Genomic DNA, 20,671 nt, shown 5'->3' on the forward strand with positions numbered 1-20,671 from the left:
GCATTCCAAGTAGGAGAAGTGGCAAAGGTGGAAATATAGGAATGTCTGTCACATGGCCATGGTCTGTTTTGATTAAATTAATTTCATTTCAATTCAATCCAATCTAGTTAATCAATAAGCATTTATTAAGCACTTGTTATATGCCAGGGGCTGTGCCAAGTGCTGATGACATTAAGAAAAAGGAAAAAAAGAAAACCAATCCTTGTACTCAAGGAGTTTACATTCAAATGGGGGGGGGGCAACAAATAGAAACTAGAAGATACAAGATGAATAGGAGAGGCAGTCTTAGAGGGGATGGCACTAGAAGCTTGTTGAGGCCCGAAAAAAACACCCCCAAACAACCCTTGGGCTAAGATGTTCTACCACTTAGAATCAATTCTCTTCCATGACTGGCTTAGAGGTTGCATGATGGGAAATAATGGGGAGTGGAGGTGGAACTGGAGATGTGGGGGTATGACTTGACTGGGGATGTTCTGTAATACCAGGCTAAGAAGTTTCAATTTGCTTCCATGTGCACTGGGGAGTCAGTGAAAGGTTTCAGTGATGTGATGAAAGGCATGCTTTTCTCATCTTTGTGTCTCTCACAAACCCTAGCATAATGCCTTGCTTGCTGTATGTTAGTTTCTCAACAAATATTTATTGGATGAATGTTTTAGAAAAATATTTATTGAGAAAAAAATATTTGAGACTGACTAGGAAAAATATGGGTGAAAAATGTATCTAGTGGCAAAAATGTCTGGGGGCTTGAAGACATTCCTATTGTGCAGGCTGGGTGGTGATAAAGGTGCACTGTTAAATGGTCAATTGAATCTTGCATGTAGTCTGTTTATGGGAAACCATGTACCCCATTAATCCCAATGGGATTCTGTCACAGCAGCTAGCTTGGCATTCTGGGACCTCCCCTGTGCTCCATTGGAACATGTTTATATACTCTAGATGTTGGCTCCTCTCGAAGGCTCTGATGGCTTGTGTAATCAATTCTCTTTCTTGCTGTCTTTTTATTAATGTGGCAAACCTCAACTTCGAATAAAGTAACATGATACATAGATATTGAGAAGACTGGATCAGGGTGCTAGGCTGATAAATTCTCATTGGAAATGGCTTAGGAAGTTGTATTTGGAAGCCTGAGAGGAGTTGTCTAAAAGCAGATGGTATCTGCCTGATGTTGCAGCTGGGAATGTATTCTTTGTGTCTGAACCATGCTTTGATTTCTTCTGACTCAAAGAAAGGTGGTCAGCCTTTTCCAGGGACAAAGACCTGGGCATCTGGGCTGGGAAATGCCAGCCTCCTCTCTGGCAGAGTCATGGGCCAATGCATTGGAATTTGCTTTCATCTTCAGCCCCAAGCCAGCAGGCAAGTGGCTGCCAGCTACAGAATGCTAAGCATGTAAGGTGCTTGTGCCCTGGAATTCTTAGTGAACAGCCTGGGTAGGAGAGCCAAGTGGGAAAGCAGAATCTGACATCTGTGTGGCTTGGGATGATAATCCCATTTGGGGATCCTTGTTGCAAATTGCTCCAAAAGAGGAGATGGAGAGTCTCTCCAAAGTCAGCAATGCAGTCAATGAAGATGACTGAGCACAGAGCAGGGGCAGCAACCAACTGTCCAATAGGAATTAAGTTCCTTAAGAAAAAGAGACGAATTCATTTTTGTTTATGTTTCTATATGCCACTGCCTAACTGTGCCTGGCATAATATCAAATGCTTATTGATTGATTAGACTGTCCTCTACCTCAGCACAACTGGCTAATTTTGCTTTACTTTCTCTAATCTTGGAATCCCCAGAGCCTAGCACAGTGCCTGGAACATAGCAGGTGTTTAATAAATGCAGAATGATTGCTTGACATTCCCCACATCCAAGCCCAACTGTCTGCTTGACCTTTTCCATATTCTCATTCATTCAACTTATGCTGCAAATATATGTTGAAGGTCAACTATCTGAGATGACAGGCCATCAATCTATGCCAAAGGAAGTAGGATTTAAGTAGCAGATCAGTAGACTGTAAGGTTCTTGAAAGCAAGAACTCTTTCCTATTTCTATTTGTATCATCCACAGCCCCTCGCTTTGTGCCTTACCCAGAGCACATGCTTAGTGAAGTTTTAATGACTGAATGTCAGGACTGAGAAGGCTGGGTGGTAAGCAGACAGATAGAAGGGAAAGATTGAGCTTCCACACAGATGTCAATCCTGGCCTGTAAAGAACCTTAGGACGTTCTTTTGTTTCTAGTTAACTGTTGTATAGCCAGATCTGGTTCCTGGCTGTGATTGTGATGGAGCATGGAGTGCTGGTTGTTATGTGGATAAAGTAGGAGTTGAGTGAGAAAGAGGCACAGGTGCAGCAAGGTACACATGGAAATAGAGATGGAGAGAGGGGATGGAGGAGGGAAGGAGTGATAGAAGGGGAAGGATGAGGAGAAAGAAAAGAATAAGGAGGAAGAGGAGAGCAAGGATGAGGAGGAAGAGAAGAGGAGGAGAAGAAAAAGAAGAAGAGGAAAAGGAGAAGAAGAAAAAGAGGAAGAGGAGGAAGAGAAGAAAAAGAGGAGAAGGAGGAAGAGAAGAAGAGATGAGAGGCTAAGAGGGGATTAAGCAAGTATTGAATATGAACAAAGCAGAGAAGATGGAATACTAAGGAGTGGGTGTGAGAGAGGAAGACAGTATAAGTATAGACCCTCTTTGTGTGAGTGGAGTTGTGGGTGTAAGAAGAGAATAGACTGGAAGACGAGGGAGGGACAGGTGTCCTCGCTTGTGTAGCTAGGCAGAGAGACTGTTTGACCCGGTCCAAAGACCAATTTCCACAGAACAGGAGTAGTATTTGGGGAATTCTAATGGCAAAATCTTGGCATATGTATAATATCTGACTGGTACAGTTCTGAGACTCCAGTTAGCTTCTATGCAGAAAAAGAAAGTGCCCAGGGAATGAAGAGGCAAACAAGTGGACTTAGAGTAAATATGAAAACGTGTGTGTGTGTGTGTGTGTGTGTGTGTGTAGGTTCATGTTGAATGAACGAATGACTGAAGTTAATAAAGTGAGGCTGCAGGGTCTTCTCAAAGTAAAATTAATTTTAAGGTACTTTTTTTTGCTTTTTTGAAGGGGGGGAGGAAAATTGGGGTTAAATGACTTGCCCAAGGTCACATGGCTAGTAAATGTATCAAGTGTCTTGTAATGACACGCAAATTCGTGAAGCGTTGCTGAGAGCGGGAATGGTGAGCGCACTGCATCGGGACCTGGGCAGAAGCCAGGAGCGGCTGCCGCCTGCGGGAGGAGAAGGAGCCCAGGAGTTCAGAATTCAGCCACAGGAAAAGATAAGAACTGAGCAGCAAAGCAGGGGCACTGAGTGTGTTTCCTGGCTGCATCCCACAGTTTGGGACCCAGGGGGAGTAGGGACTTGTGACTATGGTGGGTGGGATGAAGTGCCTTGGATCCCCAGGGACCCCACCTTGTTGATTTTGTTGCCCAGCCCCCTCTCTGTGCTTGGAAGCTGGGGCTGGAGCTGTGTGAGGGGAAGGATACCCCTCCCCCCCAACTTTATTTGAACTCTTGTTTTGAATTGAGGTAATAATGCTATCTATGTACTTTGTGTTTGTTTAAGGGCCAGTAGCCACTTTGGTAACTTTAGTTCTGTACTTTGAAAATGTGACCTAAGAAATGTTCAGAGCTAATTCAAAAGTAAATTGTCTATGCTATGGGCATGAAAGATCTTGGGGCCGAATGTAATAAGAATGTAAATTTTAAAGATCTTCCCTGCCCCTAGGCTAATGTGCACCTGAAGCCTGGGGTGGGGGAGGCTTGTTTTTCAGTAGATACTTCTTGATTGGCCAGTGAGTCAATAAGGTTGTTACATTCTCTGAGCCAGGAGAAGGCTATATAAGCCCTGATGTGTAGCTTTGTTTTGGGACTCACTTTGAGAAGTATTCTGTGATTTGATCTGAATTCTGGGAAGCCGTTGTTGAGAGTCCCCCGGCTTTGAAAAACCCAGAATGTGGAAACCCAGATGTTGACTGGGTATGGATGTAATGGTTGGACAGTTTGGAAATCTGTCTACTTGATGTTTCTGTCTTGATAATTATGCCTGTATACTTTGAGGTTCAGGGTGCTGACCTTTTCTCCTGAACAAGGTAAACGATATATGTCTGACTGATTAAAGTAAGCTTGTTAACTAACCCATTTTGAGTTGCTTTCCTTTAACAAAGCAGATCCAAGAACCTGTGGTAGCTGCAAACCCTGAGGACGCTTGGGGTGCTTGCCGCTACATGTCTGAGGCTGGATTTGAATTGAGGTCCTCCTGACTCCAGGGCTGGTGCTCTATTCACTGCACCACCTAGCTGCCCCATTAAGGTACTTTTTAAAAAAGACTTACATTTAGAAACTCAGTCTATGATCCATGGTCCAGAAAAAAGCAGACTTGGGGGAGGGAGAGAGTGGTGCTAGGAAATCAAAGAGAAAATGAGGAGTCTCCTTATTCCAAAAAGGTCAGGCATCACTGTGCGTCTGCTTATCAACTCAAAATGAATCTAATTTGGTATCTGTTTAATTCTTTCAGGATGGAGATGTTTGTTCCCTGGTGGGTGCAGAGAGGGAACTGGTTCTTCCTCTACTTGGCTATGTGTGTTCCCAAGACATATGTTCTATTCTGGGAGAGAATCCCCAGACACTGACATGTATTTATAAGTAAGGTGATCTGTAGGTCAAATGGTTAAATATGTCAATCATTCCTTTTCTTCTCCCTCCTCTCCCTTTCTAGGATTGGTCACACGTGTCCTTTGGCACTGAGTCACATATGACTGATCGGAAGCATCCTGGGGCTGAAGGTGTCCAAGTGCCGAGTGAATGCATGCAGCCATCCAGAATTGAGCAGAGAAGGTCTGGGCATGCCCCAATACACAGAACTATAAGGTCTGAAGGGCTCTTCACATATATCATCTCTTTTGATCTTCACAACAACTTGATGCATCTACACACTGAAGCTCAGAATGTCAAAGGTCAGGGGTGGGATTCAAACCCAAGTTTCTCCTGACTCAAAGTCTAGTAGTCTTCTACCATACTGGGGGCTCCCAAACCTGGAGATACGAGAATCTTGTGTCAGAGAGTATGGGGATTATTTGGTAAAGCAACAACATAAACAACAATATCACTTCTAATGTAATCAGCTAATGCCTTGATTACTTCTCATGGGCATATGGATGGCAGAAGTGTTAAACATAAGCCCCCAGCCAATAATTGCCAGCAACACTCCCCAGTGTAGCCCAAACCAGATCAAAATAGAATTGGAAAATATTTAACAAATAAATAAAAATGAAATAGAACAAAGATAATGGTAATATGTGGCATCTATAGGGATCCTTATGTTTGATTTATGAATTGGACCCTAGACTATATTTCCTTTCATGTTGACTATCCCCAGTGCAGTGCCTGGCATGTGGTAAGTGCATCATAAATAAATGTTTGTTGACTTATTGGCTGATTGAATAAGAGGTAAGAGAAGGTTTACTGGAAATCGAGAGGCAAAGTTACCAACAGAGGTTGGGAACACCTTTAAAATATAAATGTCTCTGGAAGGGGACTTCACTTTGGGCTCTTTCAGTCATCCACATCTTATATAAATGAAAGATCTGACTGCAAGTTTTGATGGTAGGGAGGGAGAGTTGTGAGGGTATTGGCTGATGGAGAGGTGAGGACGCCAATGTCTACGTGGAGATGAGGGGCTTACAGAATTAATTAACATTTATTAAGCACCTACTATATGCCAGACACTATGGTAAGCACTGGGAATACAAAAAGAGGCAACAAAAGACATTCCCTTCCCTCAAGGAGCTTATAATCTAATGAACTTCACCTGCTCCATTATTGGGCCTTTGGGTTGGTCCTGCCCCTTAAGCTGCATGTGGAGTATCTCCATTGACCCCAATCACTATCTCTAGAGCTGGGAGTCTTCGTTGCTGACGCTTATTCACAGGCTTCTTTGTCACTGTTTACCTTCACAGCATTCCGACTCCCCATTCCTCTGTGCATTCCAGTCTGGATAGGGAGGGCCCCCCCTGGCAGCTGTTAGGGCACAGGATGGCAACAAAACAGCTCGCCAGATGCTGCCTGTGTCCTTGAGAGAACATCCCCTTCTCCCAGCCAGTTGAGATCTGAGCAGCTCTGAGAATCTTCCTTCTCACTATATTCAAGGAACAAAGCACATACAAAAGGTGCCTCTGTATCTTCTTTGGAAATTTAGAATTGATCTGCTTTACTAATTCCTTGTGGGTCATACTTCATTTCCTTGGGCTCAAGGTTAGAAAAGAAAGAGACTGATGTTCTGTCCCTTTCCAGGAAATATCAGAAATCTAGTTCTCATCTCAGGAAGAAATGTCAATCTTTGTCCCTTGTAGAGTACTTAGAAGTGTGCCTGATGCACAGTAGGTACAAAGTAAATGCTTGTTCTCTTCCCTTGCCCTTCTGTAAAAAAGACAGCTCAAAGTTCACCTTCTCTAGAAAGTTTTCCTTGATGTATTTCATTCACCCCACTTTACTGGACTGTTATAATAATCTCCTAAATGGTCTCTTCATCTCCAGGCTTTCTCTTCTCCAAACTATCCCTCCCCTATCCAGCTGTCAATATGATTTACGAGTAAGAATATATCAGTTCTTCCCTTGCTCAAAAACCTTCAGTGACTCCCTTTTGCCCCTAAGAAAAAAGAAAATAAAAAGATACAAATTGCTAAGCCTGTCATTTAAACTGCTTTACAATCTGTTTCCAACTTGCCTTTCCAGGCTTATTTCATGAGATTTCCCTCCAAGTACTCCATGCTCTAGTTGGACAATGTACTTTCTATCCTTTCCCATGGCTGTGTGTTTGAGCAAAATTTCCTCATACATGGAATATGTTACCTCCAAATCTCTACCTAGCCATGGGTAGAGCCATGGAATGGAAGGGGTTTGTAGGGGTCATCTAACACAACTCTCTCATTTTACAGCTGAAGAAAATGACACTTGAAGAAGTTAAATGACCTCACCAAGGTCACAGAGTAGGTAGCAGAGTTGAGATTGAAGTTAAGGTGCAAGTCTGGTTGCAAAGTCTGTCACCCTTTCCTGCCCTCATCAAAATGTTTCTTGATTCTAGGCCCAGTTCAAGTGGCAACTTCTCCATGGAATCTTCTGTGAACCTCTCCACCAATTAAAGGTAATATGTCCAGTGGTGGGGAAGCTGCAGCCTCAAGGCAACATGTGGTCCTCTAGGTCTGCAAGTGTGGCTCTGTGACTGAATCTACACTTCATAGAACAAATCTCCTTAATAAAAGAATTTGTTCTGTAAAACTCGGACTCCACAGAAAGGTCGCAACCAAGGATCTAGAAGGCCACATGTGGCCTTGAGGCTGCAGGTTCCCCACCCGCAAATTATATTTATCTCAAAGACAATGGGAAAAAAGAGAAAGGATTTATTTGTACAAACATATTTAGAATAGCTCTTTTTGTAGTGTGGTTAAGAATTGGAAATCGAAGGGATGGCCATCAATTGGGGAATGGCTAAATAAGCTGTGGTGTGTGATTGTGGTGGAATGACAAGATGAAAATGACAAGCAAGATGGTTTCAGAAAAACCTGGAAAGATTTACACAAATTGATACAAAAAGAAGTGAGAAGAACCAGGAGAATATTGTACACAGTAACAGCAATATTATTTGATGAAGAACTGTGAATGACTTAGCTATTCTCAGCAATAAAATGATCCAAGACAATCCCAAAGGACTAATGATGAAACATACTATTCTCCTCCAGAGAAAGAACTGTTATTGTTTGAATACAGACTGAAGCAGGCTATTTTTCCCTTTCTTTTTTCCATTCTTTTTCTTTTATTTGAGTCTTCTTGTACAAAATAACTAATATGGAAATGTTTTACATGACTGCACATTTATAACTAATAACTGATTGCTTACCATCTTAGGAAAGGGGAGAAGAGGGAAAGGAAAAGGATAAAATTTGGGTCTCAAAACTTTAAAAAAATGTTAAAAATTGTTTTAACATGGAATTAGAGAAAAATAAAATATTACGTATTTTTTAAAAATGTGAAAAAAAGCAATCTGTATCCTCAAATTTTCTTATAGCTCTTTGCTTATATCTCTCCCTTGCCTCTATCATACTCTACTTTGTACCAAGCATTAGTGTACATACCAGATACCAGCTAATAGAATGTAATCTCCTTGAGGGCAAGAACTCTGTCATTTTAAATCTTCCATCCATCATTGACAACAGAGTGCTTACAATTTAGAAGGTTCTTCATAACTACTGGATTTATGGTACTGAGTAGAATTTGCACCACATACCTGTGCAATATTTTGACTCTGATCCTATCTTGCTTTCTGATTGTTATAAGGTCATCCTTATAAGGTGTATGCATTCAGATTCCCTGTCTGCTCGGCAGAATGTTCCCCAAAGGCAGAGTTCAGCTCTTTTATCTCTGTTAACATTCTTTCCCCATGGCTGATCTAGTACTCTACATTCAATAAGGATGCCAGGAAAAAAAATGAATGTCAATGTCTATCACCTCCTTTCTACCCTCTGTTAGGTCTCACTGGATACCACAGACAAAGCTAGTAGCAAAGGGGAAAATTTCAAGCTATGTGTTTTTCTTGACATCACAGAAATAAAATCTCACAGCTGGAAGGGAAGCCATGCAGTAAATCCATACTTGAATAACAATCCCATCTATATCCCTGATACCTGGTTATCTAGCTTCAGTTTGAAGACTCTCAGTGATAGAGTGCCTGACTAGCAAGAGGCAAGACCCAGGATGCAGAGGAACAGTGGACATGCTGCAGAATAGAGACTCATGGATTAGCTGAACTGTATGCCTTCCCAAACTCTCAACCAGTGTTGTTAGGTATAATGGAGGATGGGGCAGACAGAAAAGAGTGATTGTTTCTTGTCTCTTGAGCTTTACTGGCAATAGTCCATATGCTAAGTGCATCTTTGGATGAAACAGGTCCAGGGCACTGCCGATGAGAAGGCTCCCAGAGTCCTCTAAGAACCAGACACTCTCAGACTTTGAAGGCCCCTCAAAGACCATCTCGTCCAGGGATGGGGAACCCGTGGCCTTGAGGCCACATGTGGCTTTGAGGACACATGTGGCCCAAACTTCATCCCATAAAAGGATTTGTTTTGTGAAGTTTGGATTCAGTTAAAGGGCTGCACTTGAGGACCCAGAGGGCCACATGTGGTCTTGAGGTTGTAGGTTCCCCACCCCTGATCTAGTCCAGTCCTTCTGAATAATGATCCTCCATACACAATCTCCAACAAGAGGTCATCCAGTTTTTTCTTGTCAACCTCCATTTATAAAGACCCTAGCCATCTCCTGAAGCAGTCCATTTTGGATAATTCTGGAAAGTTTTTTTTTCTCATATGTAGCCTAAATCTACCTCTCCGTAACTTCCACCCACACATATGTATATGTGCCATATACCAACTATTAGAATGTAATCTACTTGAGGGCAAGAACTGTGACATTTTAAATTTCTATATCCCCCACACAATGTCTGAAGCTTAGCAGGTGCTTAGTAACCGTTGAAAAAATGGAGTCCAAGTAGAATTGGGCACCAGGTAGCTCAATGGGTAGTGTGCTGGACCTGGAGTCAGGAAGATTCCTTTTGACTACTTCAAAACCGATCTCAGATATTTACCAGATATGTGATCCTGGCCAAGTCACTTTACCCTGTTTACCTCAGTTTCCTCATTTGTCAAATGAACTGGAGAAAGAAATGGCAAACCGCTCTAGTATCTTTGCCAAGGAAACCCCAAATGGGGTCATGAAAAGTTGCACATGACTGAAAAGACTAAACAACAAAAATAATTTACATCACATACTTGTGCAATATTTTGTCCCAATTCTGTCCTCTGGAGTTATAGAAAGTATGTCTTAGTTTCTCTTTTAGATAACAAGCCTTCAAATATTCGTAGATAGCTTTCACCTGCCACCCATCCCCCCACCTTGATCTTGGTTTCTTCTCTCATGGCCAGCATCCTTTGTTCTTTCCATTGATCTCACATGGCAGGGTTGAGTCCTGTTACAATTGAACTGAAATGAACTCAACAAACATTTATTAAATATTGACTATGTGCTATGTACTCTACTGGGGGTGAGAGATAAAAGGAAGTATGAAGTGTATCATAGGAGTCATCATAGTAGGAGTGCTGGATTTGGACTCGAGGACCTGGGCTCTGCCACATCAAGTCAAGAAATATTTAATAAGTACCTACTGCATACCAGGCATCCTAAATGCTTGGGATACAAAGAAAGGGGAAGAAACCTAGTCCTTGTGGTCAAGAATATTACAGTGTAATGGGGGCAAACAACTATGTACAAACTACACACACACACACACACACACACACACACACTCAGGATAAACTGGAGATAATAAAGAAAAGAAAAGTAGTAGCATTAAGGGAGATTGGGAAAGGCTTCTTGAAAGGTGGGGGTTTTAGCTAAGATTGAATGAGCAACAGAAGCATGGCTTTCCTGTCATATGATAGCTGTGGGGCCTTAGGCAAATCACATGGGGTTTTTTTGGCCTAATTTTCCTCACCTGAAAAAAAGGAAGGAGTTGCTCTCTGAGAGTCTCTCTAACTCCCACATAAAACTATGGTTTTATGCAGTCTCCTTCCTCAGGGAAACTAATTTCGAGTAGCAAGGGAGTAAGAAATAACATGACTATTCATTGTTCATTTTATTTCTGTGTGGTTTGACAGGGGTACACTGGGACCAGCTTGTACTGGCTCATGAGAGCCCAATTATTTAATTTTTCAGTGAGTACTTATACTTGGCAAAATGCTACAAATCAGGGTTTGATGTTTTGTTTATTTATTTCTTTTTTTTTTTTATTAAAGGGCCCATCCCTTGACTCACTTCTTAAAGAGGCTTCTTCACTGAAGGGGCATTAACCTCACTCAAACTGAGAACCTGAAAAGACCTTACCCTAAAAGGGCCAGGGTCTCCCACTGCATCCTGGGCCATCTCCAGTCATCCTGATGAATATCTGGTCAGTGGACCCAGATGGATCTGGAGGAGAAAATGAGGCTGGTGACCTTGCACAGCCCTCCATCACTCAAATCAAAGTCAACTGCAAGTCATGTCATCATTTCCCTGATGTCACGGTCCTCATCCTCTTCGAGAAAGAAGGACAATAACCACCTGTTGATTTCTGGGCTTCAGAAAGTGGTGGAGAAAATATTAATGTGGATGAAACTTCAAAGTGTGCCCTGGGTTTTCTGAGAACTAGCAATTAAACGTTTACCAGCACACCTCTGTTTGTATGAGACCTTCATAGACGGTGAATCCAGTCACTGCCCTGTGAGGTGACAGCTATAGAGAGGCTACTGAAGGCTCCTTTAAGAGCTGGGGTGGTGGTTTGGATGCTTGATTCTAAAGAAATGAGATGATTTTTGCACATGGGGATAATGAGAGGATGTTTGCAAAGAGCTCGGTAAACCCTACACAAATTCCAGCTGCTATCATCAGCACAAAGTTACTGTTTTTGTACTTAATACAGTTATTATTAGCTAATAATATTAATTTCTTTAAGGTTAGCACTTTCACTTTCATCCTGGTAGAGAATTCCCCATGGAGAAACTCTATCCACTGACACAGATTTCCTCTGTAACTTATGGTCTTAGAACAAGGGTCCTTGATAGTTTTTTAGTTCCTATTTCCTTAAGTTTTCAGCAAAACTTCCCATACCAGAGGGAGGAGATCTAAAGCTTTTGCTACTATTTGGAGGAGCATCATCCTTGTGTCCTCTTTTCTTTGAGCTTCGGATAGGGTGGGAAGCCCCTGGAGGTCAGCCCAGAATTCTGTTCCCAATGAAGAGTGGTAAGATTCCCATGGCTAGAGTGGTTACAATCCATGTTCAAATTCTATTTAATCCAACAAGTCCTGACACACACTGGCTATATAGCTCTGTATTTTAATGTCTTCAGAGGAGTTGCTGATCTTAAGGAAGGAGAGGAGTTCCTTACACTGATGAAATCACAGATCTCCATGATTATAGAATTATATGTATATACATACATATGTACATGAATGTATATGTGTTTGTACACATGTGTCTGAGTGTGTAAGGCAGTGTGGTAGAGTGGCTAAAGATTAGACCTTGAAACTAGGGAGACCTCTTCCAATTCCTCCCTTTGACATATAATGACTGTGTGACTCTGAGCAAGTCACTTCACCTCTCAGAAATCTGGGCAAGACTCAAATACTGTAAATTGCCCAGAGGGTGCCAAAGTATACTTGTGGAAAGGGGTGGTGTTGGTTTTTTTATACCACAGTACCATTGAAATCACAGGTCCACTTCCTTACCCTATCTAATGTGATTTTGGACTTCTTTGCTCCTCAATCATGCCCCCAGTAAACTCATCACTGGAAAATGTTATCATCTTGCAAGATCCAGTCACAGCTCATCGTTACCTTCTGCCCCTCTAATTGGAGAACGGAGCTGTAAACTCCTCCTTGGAAGGATATGGAAGCAGAGTAACATTTCCTCAGATATCTCGTTTCTCACCTAGCTCACTCCTGTTGGACTTCTTTGACATCTGGCAGTGATCCTTTTGGATCTCTTTAGTTTCCCCATCATGCTCCTGCACTCCCCCAGCCCCAGTTTTTCAGCTTTCTTTTGTGTATTGTCTCACCTCATTAGATTGTAGGTTTTTTGAGGGCAGGGACTGTCTTTCTTGTTCATGTTTGCATCCTCAGCATCTAGTCCAGTGCCTGGCTTTTAATAGGCAATTAATAAATGTTTATTGACTATTGATTATTGACTAATGTGTGTGTATATATATATATATGATATATACATACACACACATATAGAGAGAGTAAAACTTAAGCAACTTTAATCTAATTATCTATTTAAAGATACTTTAGAGCAAACTTTAAGAAACAGAACGAAAGGAACAAACAAAAAACCCTCTCAGTGTGCTTAGGTGTTATTTTCCTTCCATTATCCCTGCCCTTCACTTAAGAGACAGAACCTTGACTCCTTTTATGAACCTGCATAACCGTGTCAGAATTTTCCCTCACCCATGTAGAATCAGAGAATATCTGAGGGGGAAGGGAGCTCAGACAACGCCTAAGGTCCAGAAAATGACTTATCTAGGATCATGCAGTTAGCACCAGGAATTCTATCAGGGGTAGGATCTAGGTTTCCTGATTCCTGGTCAGGTCCTCTTTCTATCACGCTGAATTCCTTCCCAATGATCCAGACCTGCTCAATGTCAAAGCCTGTTGACTATTTCTACTGACCAAATAGCCTGCCCTTTCCTATTCTCTTGATGTCTTAGCTATTAGACAAAACAAATAATCAGGGATAGGAAAGAAAATGCAGCTTTCCTGTGTTTATAGTTTCTGCTTTCTAATCTAAGACCTTTCTTTTCCCCAAGAGCAAGCTTCTCCAATCAGAAAGAGGCATTGTTCCATTCTTCTCTCTAAGACAGTATTCTCCAATAGGAAGAAGGCATTTATCTACATTACTCTCTAGGAGAGTACAACATATTGCCTTCTTTTGCTCGGGCCAAGACCTATCTGATTAACTTACATTCCCATACTGTAGCTAGAGCTGCTTATCGGCTTTGATCAGCCGATTTCCCTTAGCAACATCTTAGCAACTGACTTCTTTACAAAGGGTTCCAGAAAGCTCAGAACGAGCACATTCCTAACAACAGAAGGAAACATTTTCAAAAGAAAATAAATAGCTAGTGAATTAAAGAGGAAATCAAAAAGATTTCATCACACTCTACTTTCAGGAGTTGGCAGGGTGGACCTGGCCTAGTGGGGGAAACCTGGATCCACTCAGAGCACATGCCAGGGGATTGAATCTCCATTTTTTTCCCACTGAAGGGGAAAGGGATTTCTCCTAACTCAGGACTTCTTCTTCTCTGTTCATCTTGGAGTCTAACCGAGGAAACAACAATGACAACAATAAACCTGACACTGAATTATGTTAGGTTAGCTCTGTAAAGGAGGTTAAAGATCATTTAATCCAATATCAGCATTTTACAAATGATGAAGCTACCCACGCCACATGATTTGTCCAAAGACACACAGCCTGTCAGTGACAGGGTTGAGATTGCCACCCAGGTTCCCTGACTCCAAGGGAGTCTGGCTCTCTTTCCTCTATATCAGAAAACACTGGTAGGCCCACAACCATTGTCCAGATGCACAAGCGAACCAAGGACTTACCCTCTGCTCCTGTGTGGCCACAAAAGTCTGGAATCCTGGTGCCACGCCAAAGCCCAGCTCCTGGACAAAGGGTGGCTCCGACTGACTGTGAATCTGAACTTTCACTCCAGCTTCAAAAGTCGTTTCCTCTGAAAGAAGAAACAGGAAAAGGGAGAGTTGTTTGATTAGCAGCAATTGACTTCATGAAATCAGGAGGGTCAAAAAGTTTAAAGGGACCCCTCCCCCATGCTCACTCATCTAATCTATTTTTTGTGCCTCAGTTTCCAAATCCATACTATGGAAATAACTTTACAGCCTATGAGTCACTCATTAATTTCCATAGACCCAGTGGATACAAGTCTGAATTGCCTTCAGGAAATTAACTGCAAAGCTCCTTTAATGATCATAAACATCTAGAAATCAAAATCTTTTTTTTGAGATGCTGGCATTCTACAGGTGTTGTATATATATATATGTATATATATTCCATATATATATATATATATATATACATGGAATGCATCGATCTCTGAAAAATTGAAAACTAATATATAGAGGATAATGAGAGGTAGGTGTAGGGAGGCTACAAACTACAATTAATATGAAAATTAATATGAGGAAAAGGAGAAAAAGGTGTCATCAAGGAAATGAATGATGGGAAGAGAATGAATGATAAAAAGGTAAGATGCTCTGGTCAAGTGTCAAGGAGGGGATATAGCAAGTGGACATCCTAGTCTGGGAGTCAATAAACAAATGAATGGCCACTTTGTGTTAGAATCCGTGCTAAGCACAGGGGACGCTGAGAAAGACAAAGGAAAGCTCCTGCTCCCCAGGAGCCTACAGTCTGGGGGAGTCAACATGTAACCAACAAAAACAAACAGACCATATACAGGAAAAATGGGGAAAGGCAGAAGAATGAAGGGAGATCAGGAGAGGCTTCCTATCAATGGTGAGGTCTTAAATGGGCTGGAAGGGGCAGAGATGAGTAAGGAGAGCCCTGTGGGTATAGGACCACAGAGGAAGCATTCAGGAAATAGTCAACAGGCTTTGCCATTGGGCAGGCCTGGATCATTGGGAAGGAATTCATTGTGACAGAAAGAGGACCTGACTGGGAATTAGGAAACCTAGATGTTGTGTATGTTGTTTAAGCCAATGTCACTGGATCTCAGGGTCTATTGGTGTTTATGTGGTGGGTGTTGCAATGTCTAAGAGGGCTGGAAAGACACAGGGGGATGATTTAGGAAGGGTTTTGAACTACAAACAGAGGATTTCATATTGACTCATCTTTTATAACTGACTCACCATGGTTCACATGGCTAATTATTTTCAAAGCAAGAATAATAACAGCTATATTAATTATAGCAATGTACTAATTCTGGATCTCACCTTGGAGTGCTGCTTTAGAGGTTACAGAAAGACTGTCTTTTGCTCTATCTCATGGGATCTTCATAATGACCTTGGGAGGTAGGGAAAATGTCATACCCATTTTAAATATGGGAAAGCTGAGGCCAAGAGAAACTAAGTGACTTAGAAAATGCTTAATGGTCTGCCTTGCCACCCACTCACCCATCCCCTAAAGGAGCATGATGGAAGGATAATAGTATCTAAGGGGAAATAGCAGGGTGTGAGATGGGTAGGTGTAGGTGGCCTATTAATGGCAGAGCTTTTGTTTAGTATCCCCCTCCCCCTTCAGGGGCAATGGCCTTTAGGAGGAAGTATTGGGAGGCTATCATCTGGCTCATTGTGCAAGCTAGGGCTTTCAGCTAATATCTATAGAAATTTGAGGTAGTCAAAGAGCTCTGAAGATAGTTATCTCTCATTAAAGTAATTGCAGCAAAAGTAAGTCTGAATAAAGAAACCTGAATCAAGGAATATTTGAAAAGAAATGCATAAAGGGGTGAAAAGAAAGGGACAGAGGAGGATCAGTGGGATGGGAGGGAAGATGGGGGGAAGACAAGAGGGGAAGGAGGATGGGAGGAATTAGGAATTGAGAAAGGCCCTGGAGTGACAGAAATTGTTGGGGCTGCTACATAACCAGGACCAAGAAAGTCAAGGTTAAGCTTGAGTGCAAGAGAACACTGGAAGTCAGTCATTGAAGCAGACTGGAGGTAGGGAATCTTTGGAAAGAGGCAGGGACTCCTTGGAAGGAGGCAGGGAATTCTTGGAAGCCAGCATTCAAGGCAGAGAGACTGGAGAATTAGCAGCCAGGTGAGCAGTTCAGAGCTAGAGAGCCCAGAGCTAAGGGATGCATTCAAGGACCAAGAAGATAATTAGGACCAGGGCATTATACACACACACATACACACACACACACACATGCACACACACAGAGTATATTTAAATAATATACATACATGTGTATATGTATATACATACATACATATATATATATATATATATACATATATAATGTACAGTGGAAGATGGGGAAAATGCTCAGGACCTTGGACAGAAAACTTGGGTGGTAGACAAGAAATGAATGTCAAGGAAATCATGATACTCAGACATTCCTTTGTCCCAAGGAAATGCTTCTGGCTGGGCCAGGAATTCAACTAAATTCAATATGCACTTATTAAACACTTACTAGCGTGGAGAAATGTTCTAGGTACTGGGGGAGCTATACAACTTAGATAATGTTCCATGAAGCTCAAAATTTATGATACTTGAACAGAAAATAATTACAATAAAAAGGGGCAGCATTGCACACAGTGGAAAGAACACTAGTTCTGGCTTTGAAAGATCAGAGTTCAAATCCCCCATCTTCCACTTGCTACCTGTAAGTGAGCGATTTTCTTTACTTCTCTGAGTTTCAGTTTCCTAATCTGTAAAATGAGGGGGTTGGAACAGACCTTCTCTAAGGCAGTGATGTCAAATTCAAATAGAAATGAATCCTTGAAGACTGTATATTGACTTAGAAAGCTACAAGTTATCATCCTCTATGCTGTATTACATTTCTGTTTGTTTCATTAAACATTTCCCAACTGCATTTTCATCTTGTTTGGACCACACTGGGGAGTGTTGCAGTTCTCATTTCTCAGTTTGACACCTGTGCTCTAAGGACATGTTCATCTAGAGATCTATGAGCCAAAATATGGATTGGAAAAGAGAGAGTGTGGAGGCAGAAAGCAGTTAGGACACTGTTTCAATAATCCGATTGGGTGTTGATGAGGGCTTGTCTTAGGGATGATGGTGAAAATGGAAAAAGACACAAGTAGCAGAAAGGAGTGATATTTTAGAATTTAATATGGCTTAGCAACCAAGGGAAAGCTCCCCATGAAAACAGAGGCCAATCTTTTAAATACCAACTTTGTACCAGTGTTGTGATATGGGGGCATGCCATGGAATATAACAGTCTCTGAAGAATTAATATTATCATCACACAGAGAGCAATGGAAAGGCACATGACAGATGGTGTGGGTAAATAGGTTACAACGTATCAATGAGGAACTCTGAAGGACAAGAGGAAAAGATATCAAAGACATATAATAACAATACATGTCATTTAGTAAGCACTTTATGTAATACAAAACTTTTCCCAAATATTCCCTGATTTGACCTTAACAATAACCCTCTGAGGTAGGGGCTATTATTACCGCCCCCCCCCATTTTATGAGAAGACTGAGGCTCAGAGAAGTGCACAGCTAGTAAGTCTCTGAGACAAGACTCAAATGTAGGTCTTCCTGACTTTTAAGTTTGACATTGTCTATCATGCTACTTAGTTGCTTCATAATTATATGATAAGAAGAAAAGGTCAGTTGGCTCTAGGGAGAGGGTTAGGGGTGGCAGGGGGACAGTCAGATTTCTCCACTGGCATGCTTGTGATACCAGGAGACATTAAAGAAGGGTGGTGAACATGGGGATGACATGGGCAAAAGCCAGCCAGGATGGAGTAATTTCATAATAATCCAGGGACCCAGAGTGAAAGGGAGTAAGAATGAAAGCAGTAATTTTATAGAGGTGTGAAATTTAAGGAATCAGATTAAAATATAATTGGGAAATATTTAACAAAAATTTAAGAAATTAACATCTGCCAGGGGTATTGCATTGCATTACTTTGTATCATATTGTACAAAGATAATGCTAATATGTGGTTTTCTAAGTCAATATGTGGGCATTCGGAATACTTCCATATAGCTTAGTGGCTCTCATTTCTATTTGAATTTGATGCCATTGATGTAGATGATTTGGGATAGGATGGGCAATGAAAGATTATTTTTTTCCATTAAGATTAAGGAGAGTTGAGCATGTTTATAGGCAGGATCCTAGGGTGAGGGAGAGATAACTGATAGAGGATAGATGGAGGAAGATTACTGGAATGAGATCCCAGGAGAGGTGGGAGGGAAGGTTTAGGGAGAGGGATTTGCTTTCATGAGCAGTAAGGATAATCCTTCCTCTGAGATTGGACAAAATGATGCAACGAAGACTAGAAGTTGTGAGAACTGGAGATGGCAAGTTAAGGAAGCTCCCACACCATCTTTTCAATGAGGTTGGAAACGAAATGTGTATGTGTGTGTGCAAAAATGTGTTCATCCCTAGGGCAGGGGATTGCAGCTGGGAGTTTAAGGAGAGGGGAAATTTTACTAATTGTCTCCTGTACCTCCAGACTCCACAGAGTGGCTAACTTGACATTGTTTTTTGAAGGGGGGAAGGCAGGGCAATTGGGGTCAAGTGACTTGCCCAAGGTCACACAGCTAGTAAGTCTATCAAGTTTCTGAGGCTGGATTTGAACTCAGGTCTTCCTGACTCCAGGGCCGATGTCTATTCACTGAGCCACCTAGCTACCCCTAACCTGACATTCTTAAAACACAGATGTGACAATGTTACCACCCCTCCTCTCAGATGAAATCTTCAATGGTTCCCTATCACCTCTAGGATAAAACACCAACCCCTCAGCCTGACATTTCACAATCTGGCTCCCAACTACTTTTCCTATCTTATTTCATGGTACACATTCCTCTTGATACACTTTTTGTTCCAATAAGATTGAACTGTTCACAATATTTTACCTTTCATCTCCATGTCTTTGCACAGGCTGTCTCCCCATGTTTGGAATGCTCTCCCTCCTTAGGACCTTGTATCTATTTTGTATTTACTTGTGTTCAGGCTCCCCTTGTCCCAGTAGACAAAAGTAAAATGTGAAGTAGGAAACTAGCTGGCACACTGGATAGAGCACTGGACCTGGCATCAGGAAGACTTCAGTTCAAATCCACTCTCAGACCCTTACTGTGTGATCACTTTACCCTGTTTGCCTCAGTTTCCTCATCTATAAAATGAGCTGGAGGAGGAAATGACAAACCACTCCAGTATCTTTGCCAAGAAAATGCCAAATGGAGTCATGAAGGGTTGTCATGACTGAAATAAAATGTAAGGTCCTTGAGATCAAGGATTATTTGCTTTTTCTCTTTCCATCCCCAGAACCTCATACATTGTTTTACTCATGGTAGTTTCTCATTATGCATTAATGACATTTAAATTTTCTTCAGTGGAACCAAACTGGTTTACTTTCCATTCCTCGGATAGGACATCTCTCATCTCCCATCACCATGCCTTTGTACCAGCTGTGTCCCCCAGGTGTCAAATGAACTCCTCTCCTACCCCTAGACTCCTTCAAACCCTTAGCTCAGGTGACATCTACATGAGGCCGTTTCTGATTCCCTAATCTCCTAGTGCCTCCTCCCACCTGCAAATCACCTTTCTACTTCGCCTGCCTGCATTTGGTTAAGAGCGGCAGCATGATACAGTGGGGAGAGCACTAACCGTCCAACGCTCACTTTGGGCAGAACTGGCCACGTGACCCTGGGCAAGTCAGCAACAAGCACAGCAAGCATTTACATAGCACTCTGAGGTTTGCAGAACACCGTCTTTATGTTCTCTCATCTGATACTCACTACAACCTGGGAGGTAGGTGCTATTATTATCCCCATCTTACAGATGAGGAAACTGAGACAGAGGTTAAGTGACTTGTCTTGCATCATACTACTAATAATTCTCTGAGGCTGGAGATCTCCCTGACTCCAGGTCCAGGGCTTTAGCCACTGTGCTACCCAGCTGCCTGATGCCTGAACCAGCTCTCTAGACAAGAAGGCTCGAAGCTGCAGAGAAGGGACTGCTTGGCATCATAAGAGGGAGTTTCCTCACCTAGGAGTTCTATGAATCAATGAAATCACAAGTAGAGGCACTAATTTTTAATATATACTTATGTGTATGCCCCAGTTGGGTGCTCTTTTAGGGAATAGAGTATTTTATTTTTGTCTTTGTATCTCCAGTGCCTAGATCAGTGCTTGACACATAGCAAGTACTTAATAAGTCCTCCCTCCCTCCCTTCCTTCTCTGTCTCTTTCCCTTTCTCCCTCCCTCCTCTTCTTTCTTCCCTCTCTCCCTCCCTTTCTTCTTTCCTTCTTCCCTCTCTTCTTTCTTCCCTCTTTCCCTCCCCTGTCTCCCTCCCTTCCTTTCCTCCTTCCTCTTCCCTCTTCCTTCCTTCCTC

The 20,671-nt window shown here is 42.0% G+C and overlaps 1 protein-coding gene across 1 annotated transcript in view; it reads right to left on the reverse strand.

The window, feature by feature from the left end:
- ASIC2 (acid sensing ion channel subunit 2) overlaps positions 1 to 20,671 on the reverse strand; it is a 370,223-nt gene that overhangs the window by 74,639 nt on the left and 274,913 nt on the right. Inside the window, exon 3 of the mRNA XM_069089922.1 lies at positions 14,209 to 14,336. Within this exon, the coding sequence (XP_068946023.1) occupies positions 14,209 to 14,336 (128 nt within the window). The remainder of the gene's footprint in view (positions 1 to 14,208; positions 14,337 to 20,671) is intronic.

This window comes from Petaurus breviceps, unplaced genomic scaffold (genome assembly GCF_028583685.1).
Source record: "Petaurus breviceps papuanus isolate PSGF00001 unplaced genomic scaffold, PetGlider_PUasm1.0 186, whole genome shotgun sequence".
Lineage (NCBI taxonomy): Eukaryota > Metazoa > Chordata > Mammalia > Diprotodontia > Petauridae > Petaurus > Petaurus breviceps.